General features: G+C 42.7%; 1 protein-coding gene across 1 annotated transcript; it reads left to right on the plus strand.

Moving 5' to 3' along the window:
* Positions 1–3,285: 3,285 nt before the first annotated feature.
* si:dkey-23o4.6 (retinol dehydrogenase 12) lies at positions 3,286–7,313 on the plus strand. Its single transcript, XM_064946638.1, has 7 exons — positions 3,286–3,589; positions 4,909–5,043; positions 5,291–5,482; positions 5,813–5,974; positions 6,063–6,182; positions 6,321–6,525; positions 6,711–7,313. Exons 1-7 carry the CDS (start codon positions 3,523–3,525, stop codon positions 6,814–6,816), a joined length of 987 nt encoding a protein of 328 aa, XP_064802710.1. The 5' UTR covers positions 3,286–3,522; the 3' UTR covers positions 6,817–7,313.
* The last annotated feature ends 9,129 nt before the right edge of the window (positions 7,314–16,442 follow it).

Raw genomic sequence — 16,442 nt, forward strand, 5'->3', positions numbered from 1 at the left:
TAAATCGCCGTCCATATTGCTGAACGGATCAAATGTCTAATAAACAACTAAGACACACTGAACGGTTAAAATGTCTAGTAAGTGTACACTCATACGTGTAGATCTATTGCTCGAGAACTACGAACAGTGTCAGAACACCATACAGTACATTTAAAAAAAACATTGTTGCTTGAGTAAATATCAGTGTTTTTATAAGTTGCACGTGTTTGTGTAACTTGTATGAAACTATAAAGTTAACTTATTTCAAACATTTATTATATTGTAACCTTTATTTAACTCGGCAAGTCAGTTAAGAACACGGCCTATGAACAGTGGGGCAGAACAACAGACTTTTACCTTGTCAGCTCGGGGATTCGATCTTGCAACCTTTTGGTTACTAGTCCAACGTTCTAACCAATAGGCTATCTGCCGGCTACCTGCCGTAAACTGCACCATTGAAGAAGAAAAAAAAGCCTATTGATTGAATGTTGGCAATGTGACTCAGAGACTTGGTTCAGAGATATAGAAAATCTGTCCAGGATTTAAATAATCTTGTGAAATTGAATTTCTAAAGATATAAAAATACATATTAAACTATTGAATGAAAACATTGCTTATATGACAATTTTTGGGGGCCAATTGTTCTAAATATATATACGCAATTGAGTTAATCTATTATTCTTCTCTGGCTCATTGTGATAGAATTTCTCGCTAAATGTCCCTGGCAACCACTAGAAAATTTACGAAAGGGGCGGGGGACAAAAATAGTTCTCTACATGCATGACAGATTTGAGGTGCATGACTCAAATAAAATAGCTGTTCGTTCAGTGAGTCTAACAAGTCATATACATGTATTGCAGAAGAGATGATCTCGTAATGCAATAGTCGCATTTCAAAGAGATAAGACCCCCCCTCACATTTCGTAGAAAATACATTCTGCGTCGGCGTAATGTTACTAATGACTCACAACGTGTAGGCTACGCTAATGATGCCTTTCCACTGTAATGTTTAGCGTGCACATTAGGTATATTTACGGCACAAAATATATATATTATTTGTGACACACAAACTACAGGTAAAGCATAAACATATTACAGTTAAATTCTTACCCTTTCCAATACGAAGACAGAACGCAAATAAACTAGAACACACATAAATTCTTCGCGGGCTACATGTTCCCCATTGGAGGCATATTAATCCGCATGAAGGAGGCAGACGTTTACCTCTTTCAGCAAATGACATTGGTCAAAACAAAGTTTGCGTCATTTCCGATTTAAAAATCTGCACTGTGATTGGCTTCCATCAATGTAAAGAAGAGAGGCGGAGCAAAGCGTTTCAGGAAGTAGGGTTGTCCTAAAACTGCGTTGTTTTAATAAATTTAATTAAAAACGTAGTTAATTCAATTTAATTAATTTCTAACATGGTAATTAATACTCAAATACATGAAATAGTATTAATTTCAACCAAATGTGTGTCAATACTAATATCCATACACCCACTAAAGGCAAATTCATTGAAGCTGCAAGCAGCCATTTTGTTATATCATGATGCTATTTATTATCCCTTATTCATGACTCAAATTCCATTGCATTACATTGAGACATTTGACTTCCTCTTTTGCCTTGTGAGAAAAATGCCCAGATGCTCGGTCCCTGACAAAATGCTGTCTAAATGCAAATACACCTCACACGCGATACAATTTTGGAAACATTTAGAATTGTACTTTCATATAAGCAAGAAATAATTGTTCAAATACAAAAGCTACATTTACTGTGCAGTTTAGGAAAGAACATTGCCTCAAACCGAGACTACACTTCCTCCCCTCCAATTTCCAATTGCGCGGAACTGTGGAGGAAGTGTTGTACTTTGGCTGGGGGCTGTGTTTTTGTAAATTCTGCAGGGTGCAACAATGATGCAACTTTGCTAAAAATGCATACAGTAAGTGTATATTTTGTATTTGAAAGATTCTCCCACCCTGATGTGAAAAAAAAACTGTAGGCCTATCAGAAGTGAAGATTATTAACGTTTCTAAACTTTAAAACAGTGACAGGATTGTAGTTCCTTGATCCAGCTGTGTTCCATACTTTCAATTGAGAACTAAAGGGCTGGGTTCTCGAGAACTAACTATTGATGTGCTGATTAATGTTACATACTCATATTGAAATTTAATGTTCTCACATTACAATTTTACAGAGTGAACTGTGTGTGCACGCGTGTCAAATAAAATAAAAAATTATTTGTCACAGTGTGAAATGCTCATTTACCAACAATGCAGTTCAAAAAATAGAGTTAAGGAAATATTTACTAAATAAACTAAATTGGAAAAAAAATCATAATAATCTAAAAGTAACACAAGAAAATGCCATAACAATGTAGTGTGTGTGAGAGAGAAAGAGAGAAGGGGTCATCATCCAGGATCATTTATTCACTTTGGGATTCATGTACATGTAGTCCACTCCACAAAACAATGTTACAAAAAGACTGCTTATGGGCTATAGGCCTAGGCTGTCAACATGGCGACTTTGAAGAATCTCAAATATAAAATATATTTTGATTTGGTTAACTTTTTTTGGTTACTACATGATTCCATATGTGTCATTTTATAGTTTTGATGCCTTCACTATTATTCTACAATGTAGAAAATAGTAAAAGATAAAGAATAAACCCTGGAATGACTAGGTGGGTCCAAACTTTTGACTGGTACTGTATTTGGAAATGTGTATATATATATATATATATATATATATATATATATATATATATATATATATATATATATATATATATATATATATATATATATATATATATATGTTTTATTTTATTCTCTTAGGTTATAGGTTTAGGCTATTGTAACGCTGAATTGACCAGTAATATTACTGTGAGGTAGCAAACACAACCCATCAGTGCAGCACATATGGCATGCTATCACCCTCTGGTCCCTATACATTTGATAAAGGACATGTGTTATGCAGCAATAGGTCTTACCTCAAATAGCCTAACCAAACAACTATCACAGCAGCCTATAAACATACAGATATTAGCCCGACATTGTGATGTCAAAGTTTATCATTATAGGCAGCAGATTAGCCTAAATGGCATGACATGGATATAGTCTTTATGGCAGATCATGTTCTAGGAATGGTATTCTAATAAAATGCATTGTTATACCATTCTGTCTATTCATTTGCATTGGTATGTTTACATCTGTTTGCAGCATTTTCATTCGCTGGACTGGGCTCACTCAGTTCACACCTAGAGATGTAACATAACACTTTGTATTTCGACACCACTGCTGCTCTCGTATTGCCCATGATACATTAGAGAATGCGATTGTAATCTCTTCGTAATCTGAAGACAGACGCTAAATCCCTCTATTTAAATTGCTTTAAAACTATTAATAGCCTCGCTCTCAGATGAGAGCATCATAGCCGACAAAACATCGTAATATTCCTCGATTAGAACGAGGTGACTCCCAAGGCGGACGGTATTCGGTCCGTCCACCTATGGTCTGGCAGGTTTTTGACCAAGGCTACGGATAAAATGTGGGATGAAGTTGCTCGGTCTGCGCCGGTTAAGTATGGCGCTGTCACAGCGGTCACAGTGATCTGTAAGTCATGGCCTTTGTTTTTCATTGTACTATTTGAAACGTGTTTGTTACAATGAAATAACCAAGTCAAAAAATATAATAGACTTTGAATTAAATTTGAAGGCGGGGCAAGGAAATCACTCAGAATATGAAATCGATTTAACGGTTTTAAGAAAAGTCTCTAAAGAAAATTTTCATTCTCTATTATCATTCAATTTGGTTTGTCTTTGTGTCTCTCTTATTTTTGTTTTTATTAGAGAGAGCGATAACTTAGTTGTTATTTTGAATATTAAACAGACAATAATACAATTGGTTGTGTTAATTGTAATTTGTCAAGAACACTTACTAAATTTGCCAGTTTATGCTCTCTTTGCAGACATCTGTTATTAAGATGTTATCTTGATGTTATTCAATGTTTTTTTAACAGTTATTTATCACAAACATATCCCAGCTCTAATATCAAGTGCACAGTTAACTATTCATTCCGTTTGGGGTGGCTGGGTAGCCTAGTGGTTAGAGCGCTGGACTAGTAACCGGAAGTTTGCAAGTTCAAACCCCCGAGCCGACAAGGTACAATTCTGTCGTTCTCCCCCTGAACAGGCTGTTAACCCACTGTTCCTAAGACGTCATTGAAAATAAGAATTTGTTCTTAACTGACTTGCCTGGTTAAATAAATTTAAAAAATACATTCCAGGAGCATGTTAAAATGCTCAGAGTTTCTGTCAGTCCACCAGAAAAATGTATCCAACATATCCAACATTGCCTCCAACAACACATCATCAGCTCAGACATCAGAGCTTCACTGTCATAGTCACCATAATATTTTGTTCTAGAAAAAAAGTCCCCATAGATAACTATTTTTGGTTCCATTAGAACCCTCTGTGGAAAGGGTTCTTCGGCTGTCCCCATAGGATAACTATTTTTGGTTCCATGTAGAACCCTCTGTGGAAAGGGTTCTTCGGCTGTCCCCATAGGATAACTATTTTTGGTTCCATGTAGAACCCTCTGTGGAAAGGGTTCTTCGGCTGTCCCCATAGGATAACTATTTTTGGTTCCATGTAGAACCCTCTGTGGAAAGGGTTCTTCGGCTGTCCCCATAGGATAACTATTTTTGGTTCCATGTAGAAAGAACCGTTTTAGGTTTCAGTTAGAACACTTTTGGGTTCCATGTAGAACGCTCTGTGGAAAGGGTTCTAAATGGAACCCAAAGTGTTCCACCTGGAAGAAGAACCGAAGAACCCTTTTAGGTTTTAGATAGCACCTTTTTTCTAAGTGTACAGCTTTCAAGCAATAATGTGGAAGGGTATCAATTCTTTCCATGTTGTTTGTTGCACCGACAGGCGTTGTTCTGTTGAGAAAATGGATTGCTGGTGGTGTGTGTCAATCTTCAGTCCAATTACGTGGCAAGACGGTGTTGGTCACCGGTGCCAACACCGGCATTGGCAAGGAAACGTGCCATGACATGGCACGTAGAGGTATGGCACAATCACATTATGTAGCTATGTACACAATGTCACAAATATGTGTGTATCATACTGTAAAGACACAGTTTGACCTACTTTAAGGCAGGGTGTTAAATAGCTGCCTTCGACCATCCCATCCCAGCAAATGGTTGCAATATTGGGAGCAGGGTACCCTCCTCTTTGGACAGGATGTGCTCTGTGGGGGGATGGCGTGTGTTGTGTGTTTGTGCCTTCTCTAACTGACTTTGGGGAGCTGCAGGGGCGAGGGTGGTGATGGCATGCCGGGACCTGACACGGGCTGCGAGGGCGGCGGATGAGATTCGTCAGGCCACAGGGAACAGCAACATCGTAGTGCGGCACCTGGACCTGGCCTCTATGTACTCTGTCAGAGAGTTGGCTAAAGAGTTCATTGCCAGTGAGGATCGCCTAGATATACTCATCAACAACGCTGGTGAGCATCAGCAACCACAGGAACAGCCATGTCTGGATGGGAAGCTGGCTCTTTGGCTTCAGCAACCACTGGAACAGCCATGTCTGGGTCCAGATTTTCAAAACGTCTCAGAGGGAAAAGTGCTGATCTAGGATACTTTTTTCTTCCTTTTAGATCATAAGGAATAAGATTACATGGACCGGGGGGACCTGATCCTAGATTAACACTCTTACTCTGAGACGCTTAGTTAATACGGGCCTAGAATGGGAAGCTGGCTCTATGGCATTATGACTGATAAGGATGGTTGATTCCAGTTATATAGCGCTTCATCATGATGGTTGTCTTCATCAGGTGTGATGATGTGCCCTAAGTGGCTAACAGAGGACGGCTTCGAGACACAACTGGCTGTCAATCACCTCGGACACTTTCTACTGACCAATCTCCTTCTGGGGAAGCTCAAGAGCTCCGCCCCTAGCCGTGTGGTCAATGTCTCTAGCATTGCACACAAAGGGGGTAAACCGGCCTATTGGACTTTTATCTGCCTTTCCATAATATAGGTGCCTTGCAATGTAAAAAACAAAGTCTATTTCCCTACATCTAGGTAAGATCCAGTTTGATGATCTTTTCTTTGCCAAGAGGCCGTACAACTCCCTGGTCAGTTACAGGCAGAGCAAGCTGGCCAACGTGCTATTCTCCAGAGAGCTGGCCAGAAGGTTGAAAGGTAAACAGATATACCCTCGGTTTTCTTTGGCCTTGTGCACATTTATTACAACCATTACAACAACAATATTGTCACCAATAAGAGTTTTCCCAGACACGGTGTAGAGGTGTGAAACACTGGGATCTGATCCCCTGGTAGGTACGGGGGTGACGTCCTACAGCCTGCATCCCGGGGTGATCAGGACAGAGCTGACTCGTCACGTGGAGACCTGGTTCCCCATGCTGAGGGCCATCCTGTCAGCCCCCTCCGTGCTCCTCATGAAGACCCCCACCCAGGGTGCCCAGACCTCCATCTACTGTGCTGTCACCCCAGGACTGGAGCACAAGTCTGGCAGCTACTTCAGGTAAGCTCTGTGGTGAAAATAGTGCTGTATAGGACATGGACATCAAGTCACTGTATTTAATTGTTTTCAATTGTTGTCAAGGTTGTTTAGCTCCGGTTTGTAAAGTGTTATTTGTGTGTGTGTGTGTGTGTGTGTTGTGTGTGTGTGTGTGTGTGTGTGTGTGTGTGTGTGTGTGTGCGTCTCAGTGACTGTGCCATGACGGAGACCGCCCCAGGGGGGAGGGATGATGCGGTGGCCAAGAGGCTTTGGAAGGAGAGTGCCCGTCTGGTGGGTTACATAGAAAAAGACTGAACAACCCCCTCCACCTTCAAACTATAGGGAAAGACTGTACAACCCCCTCCACCTTCAAACCATAGGAAAGACTGTACAACCCCTCCACCTTCAAACTATAGAGAAAGACTGTGCAACCCCCTCCACCTTCAAACCATAGAGAAAGACTGAACAACCCCCTCCATCTTCAAACCATAGAGAAAGACTGAACAACCCCCTCCATCTTCAAACCATAGAGAAAGACTGAACAACCCCCTCCATCTTCAAACCATAGAGAAAGACTGAACAACCCCCTCCATCTTCAAACCATAGAGAAAGACTGAACAACCCCCTCCATCTTCAAACCATAGAGAAAGACTGAACAACCCCCTCCATCTTCAAAACATAGAGAAAGACTGAACAACCCCCTCCACTTTCAAACCATAGAGAAAGACTGAACAACCCCCTCCATCTTCAAACCATAGAGAAAGACTGAACAACCCCCTCCAACTTCAAACCATAGAGAAAGACTGAACAACCCCCTCCACCTTCAAACCATAGAGAAAGACTGAACAACCCCTCCATCTTCAAACTACAGAGAAAGACTGAACAACCCCTCCATCTTCAAACCATAGAGAAAGACTGAACAACCCCTCCACCTTCAAACCATAGAGAAAGACTGAACAACCCCTCCACCTTCAAACCATAGAGAAAGACTGAACAACCCCTCCACCTTCAAACCATAGAGAAAGACTGAACAACCCCCTCCATCTTCAAACTACAGAGAAAGACTGAACAACCCCCTCCATCTTCAAACTACAGAGAAAAACTGAACAACTCCCTCCATCTTCAAACCACAGAGAAAGACTGAACAACCCCCTCCACCTTCAAACCATAGAGAAAGACTGAACAACCCCCTCCACCTTCAAATCATAGAGAAAGACTGAACAACTCCCTCCATCTTCAAACTACAGAGAAAGACTGAACAACCCCCTCATCTTCAAACTACAGAGAAAGACTGAACAACCCCCTCCACCTTCAAACCATAGAGAAAGACTGAACAACCCCCCCATCTTCAAACTACAGAGAAAGACTGAACAAACCCCTCCACCTTCAAACCATAGAGAGACTGAACAACCCCCTACATCTTCAAACCATAGAGAAAGACTGAACAACCCCTCCACCTTCAAACCATAGAGAAAGACTGAACAACCCCCTCCACCTTCAAACCATAGAGAAAGACTGAACAACCCCTCCACCTTCAAACCATAGAGAAAGACTGAACAACCCCTCCATCTTCAAACTACAGAGAAAGACTGAACAACCCACTCCACCTTCAAACTACAGAGAAAGACTGAACAACCCCTCCACCTTCAAACCATAGAGAAAGACTGAACAACCCCTCCATCTTCAAACTACAGAGAAAGACTGAACAACCCCTCCACCTTCAAACTACAGAGAAAGACTGAACAACCCCTCCACCTTCAAACCATAGAGAAAGACTGAACAACCCCTCCATCTTCAAAACATAGAGAAAGACTGAACAACCCCTCCACCTTCAAACCATAGAGAAAGACTGAACAACCCCCTCCACCTTCAAACCATAGAGAAAGACTGAACAACCCCCTCCATCTTCAAACTACAGAGAAAGACTGAACAACCCCCTCCACCTTCAAACCATAGAGAAAGACTGAACAACCCCCTCCACCTTCAAACCATAGAGAAAGACTGAACAACCCCCTCCACCTTCAAATCATAGAGAAAGACTGAACAACTCCCTCCATCTTCAAACTACAGAGAAAGACTGAACAACCCCCTCATCTTCAAACTACAGAGAAAGACTGAACAACCCCCTCCACCTTCAAACCATAGAGAAAGACTGAACAACCCCCACCATCTTCAAACTACAGAGAAAGACTGAACAAACCCCTCCACCTTCAAACCATAGAGAAAGACTGAACAACCCCTCCACCTTCAAACCATAGAGAAAGACTGAACAACCCCTACATCTTCAAACCATAGAGAAAGACTGAACAACCCCTCCACCTTCAAACCATAGAGAAAGACTGAACAACCCCCTCCACCTTCAAACCATAGAGAAAGACTGAACAACCCCCTCCATCTTCAAACTACAGAGAAAGACTGAACAACCCACTCCACCTTCAAACTACAGAGAAAGACTGAACAACCCCCTCCACCTTCAAACCATAGAGAAAGACTGAACAACCCCCTCCATCTTCAAACTACAGAGAAAGACTGAACAACCCCCTCCACCTTCAAACTACAGAGAAAGACTGAACAACCCCCTCCACCTTCAAACCATAGAGAAAGACTGAACAACCCCCTCCATCTTCAAAACATAGAGAAAGACTGAACAACCCCCTCCACCTTCAAACCATAGAGAAAGACTGAACAACCCCCTCCACCTTCAAACCATAGAGAAAGACTGAACAACCCCTCCATCTTCAAACTACAGAGAAAGACTGAACAACCCCTCCACCTTCAAACCATAGAGAAAGACTGAACAACCCCTCCACCTTCAAACCATAGAGAAAGACTGAACAACCCCCTCCACCTTCAAATCATAGAGAAAGACTGAACAACTCCCTCCATCTTCAAACTACAGAGAAAGACTGAACAACCCCCTCATCTTCAAACTACAGAGAAAGACTGAACAACCCCCTCCACCTTCAAACCATAGAGAAAGACTGAACAACCCCCACCATCTTCAAACTACAGAGAAAGACTGAACAAACCCCTCCACCTTCAAACCATAGAGAAAGACTGAACAACCCCCTCCACCTTCAAACCATAGAGAAAGACTGAACAACCCCCTACATCTTCAAACCATAGAGAAAGACTGAACAACCCCCTCCACCTTCAAACCATAGAGAAAGACTGAACAACCCCCTCCACCTTCAAACCATAGAGAAAGACTGAACAACCCCCTCCATCTTCAAACTACAGAGAAAGACTGAACAACCCCCTCATCTTCAAACTACAGAGAAAGACTGAACAACTCCCTCCATCTTCAAACTACAGAGAAAGACTGAACAACCCCCTCATCTTCAAACTACAGAGAAAGACTGAACAACCCCCTCCACCTTCAAACCATAGAGAAAGACTGAACAACCCCTCCATCTTCAAACTACAGAGAAAGACTGAACAAACCCTCCACCTTCAAACCATAGAGAAAGACTGAACAACCCCTCCACCTTCAAACCATAGAGAAAGACTGAACAACCCCCTACATCTTCAAACCATAGAGAAAGACTGAACAACCCCCTCCACCTTCAAACCATAGAGAAAGACTGAACAACCCCCTCCACCTTCAAACCATAGAGAAAGACTGAACAACCCCCTCCATCTTCAAACTACAGAGAAAGACTGAACAACCCCCTCATCTTCAAACTACAGAGAAAGACTGAACAACCCCCTCCACCTTCAAAGCATAGAGAAAGACTGAACAACCCCCTCCATCTTCAAACTACAGAGAAAGACTGAACAAACCCCTCCACCTTCAAACCATAGAGAAAGACTGAACAACCCCTCCACCTTCAAACCTTAGAGAAAGACTGAACAACCCCTACATCTTCAAACCATAGAGAAAGACTGAACAACCCCTCCACCTTCAAACCATAGAGAAAGACTGAACAACCCCCTCCACCTTCAAACCATAGAGAAAGACTGAACAACCCCTCCACCTTCAAACCATAGAGAAAGACTGAACAACCCCTCCATCTTCAAACTACAGAGAAAGACTGAACAACCCCCTCCACCTTCAAACCATAGAGAAAGACTGAACAACCCCATCCACCTTCAAACCGTAGAGAAAGACTGAACAACCCCCTCCACCTTCAAACCATAGAGAAAGACTGAACAACCCCTCCACCTTCAAACCACAGAGAAAGACTGAACAACCCCCTCCATCTTCAAACTACAAAGACTGAACAACCCCCTCCATCTTCAAACTACAGAGAAAGACTGAACAACCCCCTCCATCTTCAAACCATAGAGAAAGACTGAACAACCCCCTCCATCTTCAAACCATAGAGGAAGACTGAACAACACCCTCCATCTTCAAACTACAGAGAAAGACTGAACAACCCCCTCATCTTCAAACTATAGAGAAAGACTGAACAACCCCCTCCATCTTCAAACTACAGAGAAAGACTGAACAACCCCCTTCACCTTCAAACCATAGAGAACTACTGAACAACCCCTTCCATCTTCAAACCATAGAGAAAGACTGAACAACCCCTCCACCTTCAAACTATAGAGAAAGACTGAACAACCCCCTCCATCTGAAAACGGTGAACTCATGAAGTAAGGACAGCCCCAACCCTCTCTGACAAACAGCATCAACAGATTGGACAACTGGTACCAAGGAATCCTCAAGCCTCTCTTCTCTGACCTCTCAATATAAAATTATGGATAGTTTAGCAATTTTCAAACACCTGAAAAAGCTTTTTCCTGCAATCTAGAGCCATGATCATTATGCTTAATTTTACGTGAAAAATATGTATATTTTTCTGCATATTTAAGCATACTTTTTGAACTGTCTGTATCCACCTGATTGGTGGTTCTTTTTTTCAATAAACTAAATATTCATCTCTACATCTCTGCTAAAATCTGGGTAAAAGATTGAAAGGAATGTGAGTCTTATTCAGTACATTGAATAATTCCTCACTTTTCTAAAGTCTACCAACCTTGCCAGCACACATGCCAGCTAAGATAGTTAGACAAGCTAGCTACTCTAACTTGTTTGATAGCCTTCTTTATAGCTAGTTATGAGGTTGGGAGATTGGGAACCAATCTGGGCTAGCTAAAGCCAACTTCATAAAATTGCTAGGAGGCTAATTATTTTTTTAGTTGTAAAAACAGGACACATCTGAGGGGCACGTGCCCCTGTGCCCCGTATGGCATTATGCCTCTGCCTGTTAATATGAATGTCAGTTGAGAGTGTTGTACTTGATAGCTTAGTACATTGGGACAAATATTACACTGGTGATCATGGATTTACTGTAGTTTAACACTTTAGAGTGTCATGTTTATGAAATAAGCAGCTAAATAGTATATTTCATCATTAGAGATTGCAGGTAATCATTGCCAAGTATTCACCTGGTTATTTCCCGAGGGCACTGTAAAAGCATGTTTATACTAAATGTTCTCTGTAAAGAGTAGTTGTCTTTTGGAATTCACTCCTGAAATGGGAAACTACTGATGGTCATTCTGTTTTTCAAGTAAGGATCATCTTCAAGGTAATTTTGCAAAGTAGCAACAATGACTATCTCAAATAAAATGTACGAATGGTTTCTGTTGTTACCTTCATTTGAATAACAAAAATGTGTTTTGCATCAAACTGTATAAATGTGATTCTCTTATTCTATCTGGAAGGTTTTCTGACATGCAGTGAGCAGGAGTAACCAGCAGAGGGTAATGTGTCCATTATAACTGAGCCACTAGAGAGCAGAGTGGTCCACTTACCACGCAGTCTGCACTCTACAGCCTCTTTCCAGGATGGCCGATACTGAGTAGTAACTGTGTCCATTATAACTGAGCCACTAGAGAGCAGAGTGGTCCACTTACCACGCAGTCTGCACTCTACAGCCTCTTTCCAGGATGGCCGATACTGAGTAGTAACTGTGTCCATTATAACTGAGCCACTAGAGAGCAGAGTGGTCCACTTACCACACAGTCTGCACTCTACAGCCTCTTTCCAGGATGGCCGATACTGAGTAGTAACTGTGTCCATTATAACTGAGCCACTAGAGAGCAGAGTGGTCCACTTACCACACAGTCTGCACTCTACAGCCTCTTTCCAGGATGGCCGATACTGAGTAGTAACTGTGTCCATTATAACTGAGCCACTAGAGAGCAGAGTGGTCCACTTACCACACAGTCTGCACTCTACAGCCTCTTTCCAGGATGGCCGATACTGAGTAGTAACTGTGTCCATTATAACTGAGCCACTAGAGAGCAGAGTGGTCCACTTACCACACAGTCTGCACTCTACAGCCTCTTTCCAGGATGGCCGATACTGAGTAGTAACTGTGTCCATTATAACTGAGCCACTAGAGAGCAGAGTGGTCCACTTACCACACAGTCTGCACTCTACAGCCTCTTTCCAGGATGGCCGATACTGAGTAGTAACTGTGTCCATTATAACTGAGCCACTAGAGAGCAGAGTGGTCCACTTACCACACAGTCTGCACTCTACAGCCTCTTTCCAGGATGGCTGATACTGAGTAGTAACTGTGTCCATTATAACTGAGCCACTAGAGAGCAGAGTGGTCCACTTACCACGCAGTCTGCACTCTACAGCCTCTTTCCAGGATGGCCGATACTGAGTAGTAACTGTGTCCATTATAACTGAGCCACTAGAGAGTGGTCCACTTACCACGCAGTCAGCACTCTACAGCCTCTTTCCAGGATGGCCGATACTGAGTAGTAACTGTGTCCATTATAACTGAGCCACTAGAGAGTGGTCCACTTACCACACAGTCTGCACTCTACAGCCTCTTTCCAGGATGGCCGATACTGAGTAGTAACTGTGTCCATTATAACTGAGCCACTAGAGAGTGGTCCACTTACCACACAGTCTGCACTCTACAGCCTCTTTCCAGGATGGCCGATACTGAGTAGTAACTGTGTCCATTATAACTGAGCCACTAGAGAGCAGAGTGGTCCACTTACCACACAGTCTGCACTCTACAGCCTCTTTCCAGGATGGCCGATACTGAGTAGTAACTGTGTCCATTATAACTGAGCCACTAGAGAGCAGAGTGGTCCACTTACCACGCAGTCAGCACTCTACAGCCTCTTTCCAGGATGGCCGATACTGAGTAGTAACTGTGTCCATTATAACTGAGCCACTAGAGAGTGGTCCACTTACCACGCAGTCAGCACTCTACAGCCTCTTTCCAGGATGGCCGATACTGAGTAGTAACTGTGTCCATTATAACTGAGCCACTAGAGAGCAGAGTGGTCCACTTACCACACAGTCTGCACTCTACAGCCTCTTTCCAGGATGGCCGATACTGAGTAGTAACTGTGTCCATTATAACTGAGCCACTAGAGAGCAGAGTGGTCCACTTACCACGCAGTCTGCACTCTACAGCCTCTTTCCAGGATGGCTGATACTGAGTAGTAACTGTGTCCATTATAACTGAGCCACTAGAGAGCAGAGTGGTCCACTTACCACACAGTCTGCACTCTACAGCCTCTTTCCAGGATGGCCGATACTGAGTAGTAACTGAATTCCCAATGAATCATATTTTTACAATGGTGACAACCTCTCAAATATAATTTGTCAATAGCCAATATTGTTCCAAACAGTTCACATCCAGAGACCCATAAAAAGTGTGAAATTGTTTTGTATTGTGGGAAAAGGGGTTCATTTCATAAGCTAAGTTTGTCTAAAAATATCAGTGTCAGAGAAATGATTTTACAACAAGTTCTTTGAAATAGAGAAGATGAGACACACACTATACCACCATAAGTATATGACATATATAGTGTCTAATAGACTCTACCGTAAGGGTTTGGAATAATGTTAGGAGTCAGTAGACATGCTGTCCTTATTGACCTAATGGTTCAATATACATGCTGTCCTTATTGACCTAATGGTTCAGTAGACATGCTGTCCTTATTGACCTAATGGTTCAGTATACATGATGTGGTTATAGACCTAATGGTTCAGTAGACATGCTGTCCTTATTGACCTAATGGTTCAATATACATGCTGTCCTTATAGACCTAATGGTTCAGTAGACATGCTGTGGTTATAGACCTAATGGTTCAGTAGACATGCTGTGGTTATAGACCTAATGGTTCAGTATACATGCTGTCCTTATAGACCTAATGGTTCAGTAGACATGCTGTGGTTATAGACCTAATGGTTCAGTAGACATGCAGTGGTTATAGGTCTAATGGTTCAGTATACATGCTGTCCTTATAGACCTAATGGTTCAGTAGACATGCTGTGGTTATAGACCTAATGGTTCAGTATACATGCTGTGGTTATAGACCTAATGGTTCAGTAGACATGCTGTCCTTATAGACCTAATGGTTCAGTAGACATGCTGTGGTTATAGACCTAATGGTTCAGTATACATGCTGTGGTTATAGACCTAATGGTTCAGTAGACATGCTGTCCTTATAGACCTAATGGTTCAGTAGACATGCTGTCCTTATAGACCTAATGGTTCAGTAAACATGTTGTCCTTATAGACCTAATGGTGAAGACCCTTGAACTGGGAGTCAATAAGCAGATGCCAGCTCTGTCTTCCACTAAAGAGCTGATCTTATTAAGCTATAGCAGAGACCTATGACAGCAACATGTGACCTCTCACGGCTGGTAAGTAAACAGCAACTTAGAGAGGTCACATGTTACAGGATGTCACAGGTCAGCGGAAGGACAAACATCGCTAAGGTTTCCACATAGACTGATCTTGTTGCTAAAATTGATGAAAATCAAAAAATGTATATACCATACAAGTTCCCCTAAATGTTAGCTTGGAAAACACCAGCTATCTGTTTGACAACCTCTGTCCTGTAGAGTCTGAGAGCTCGACTCAGTTGAATATCGACTCATCTGGACTGCCACTGGAGACACTGTAAAAGCTATTATCTTTTATATCCATTGGACATTACATTCCCAATGCCACCATTCTCAGACATATCGAACATCCTCATTCAGGACCCTGGACAGAAAGACCCACATACTGTAATGGCCTGGATCAATGACTGAGTGCCCGGGTGGAGTCTCAATACACACACACACACACACACACACACACACACACACACACACACACACACACACACACACACACACACACACACACACACACACACACACACACACACACACACACACACACACACACACACACTTTTCAGGGCCTGAAAAGCCTGGAATGGGATAATGCATCCTGTTGGTGTGGGAACATTGATCAGGCCAGACAGTCTGGGCATTAGTGGGGGTAATGGGTACGGCACCAGCCTTCCTCTTTACCGGATCACTTACCGGTCATTTTTATAAACTCCTGTCTCCCCTCTATCATACCTCTGTCTCCCCCCTATCATACCCCTGTCTCCCCACTATCTTACCCCTGTCTCCCCTCTATCATACCCCTGTCTCCCCACTATCTTACCCCTGTCTCCCCTCTATCATACCCCTGTCTCCCCACTATCTTACCCCTGTCTCCCCTCTATCTTACCCCTGTCTCCCCTCTATCATACCCCTGTCTCCCCTCTATCTTACCCCTGTCTCCCCACTATCTTACCCCTGTCTCCCCTCTATCTTACCCCTGTCTCCCCTCTATCATACCCCTGTCTCCCCTCTATCTTACCCCTGTCTCCCCTCTATCATACCCCTGTCTCCCCTCTATCATACCCCTGTCTCCCCCCTATCATACCCCTGTCTCCCCTCTATCTTACCCCTGTCTCCCCTCTATCTTACCCCTGTCTCCCTCTATCATACCCCTGTCTCCCCTCTATCATACCCCTGTCTCCCCTCTATCATACCCCTGTCTCCCTCTATCATACCCCTGTCTCCCTCTATCATACCCCTGTCTCCCCTCTATCATACCCCTGTCTCCCCCTATCATACCCCTGTCTCCCCTCTATCATACCCCTGTCTCCCCTCTATCATACCCCTGTCT

The sequence above is a fragment of the Oncorhynchus masou genome, chromosome 29, assembly GCF_036934945.1.
Source record: "Oncorhynchus masou masou isolate Uvic2021 chromosome 29, UVic_Omas_1.1, whole genome shotgun sequence".
Taxonomy (NCBI): Eukaryota; Metazoa; Chordata; class Actinopteri; order Salmoniformes; family Salmonidae; genus Oncorhynchus; species Oncorhynchus masou.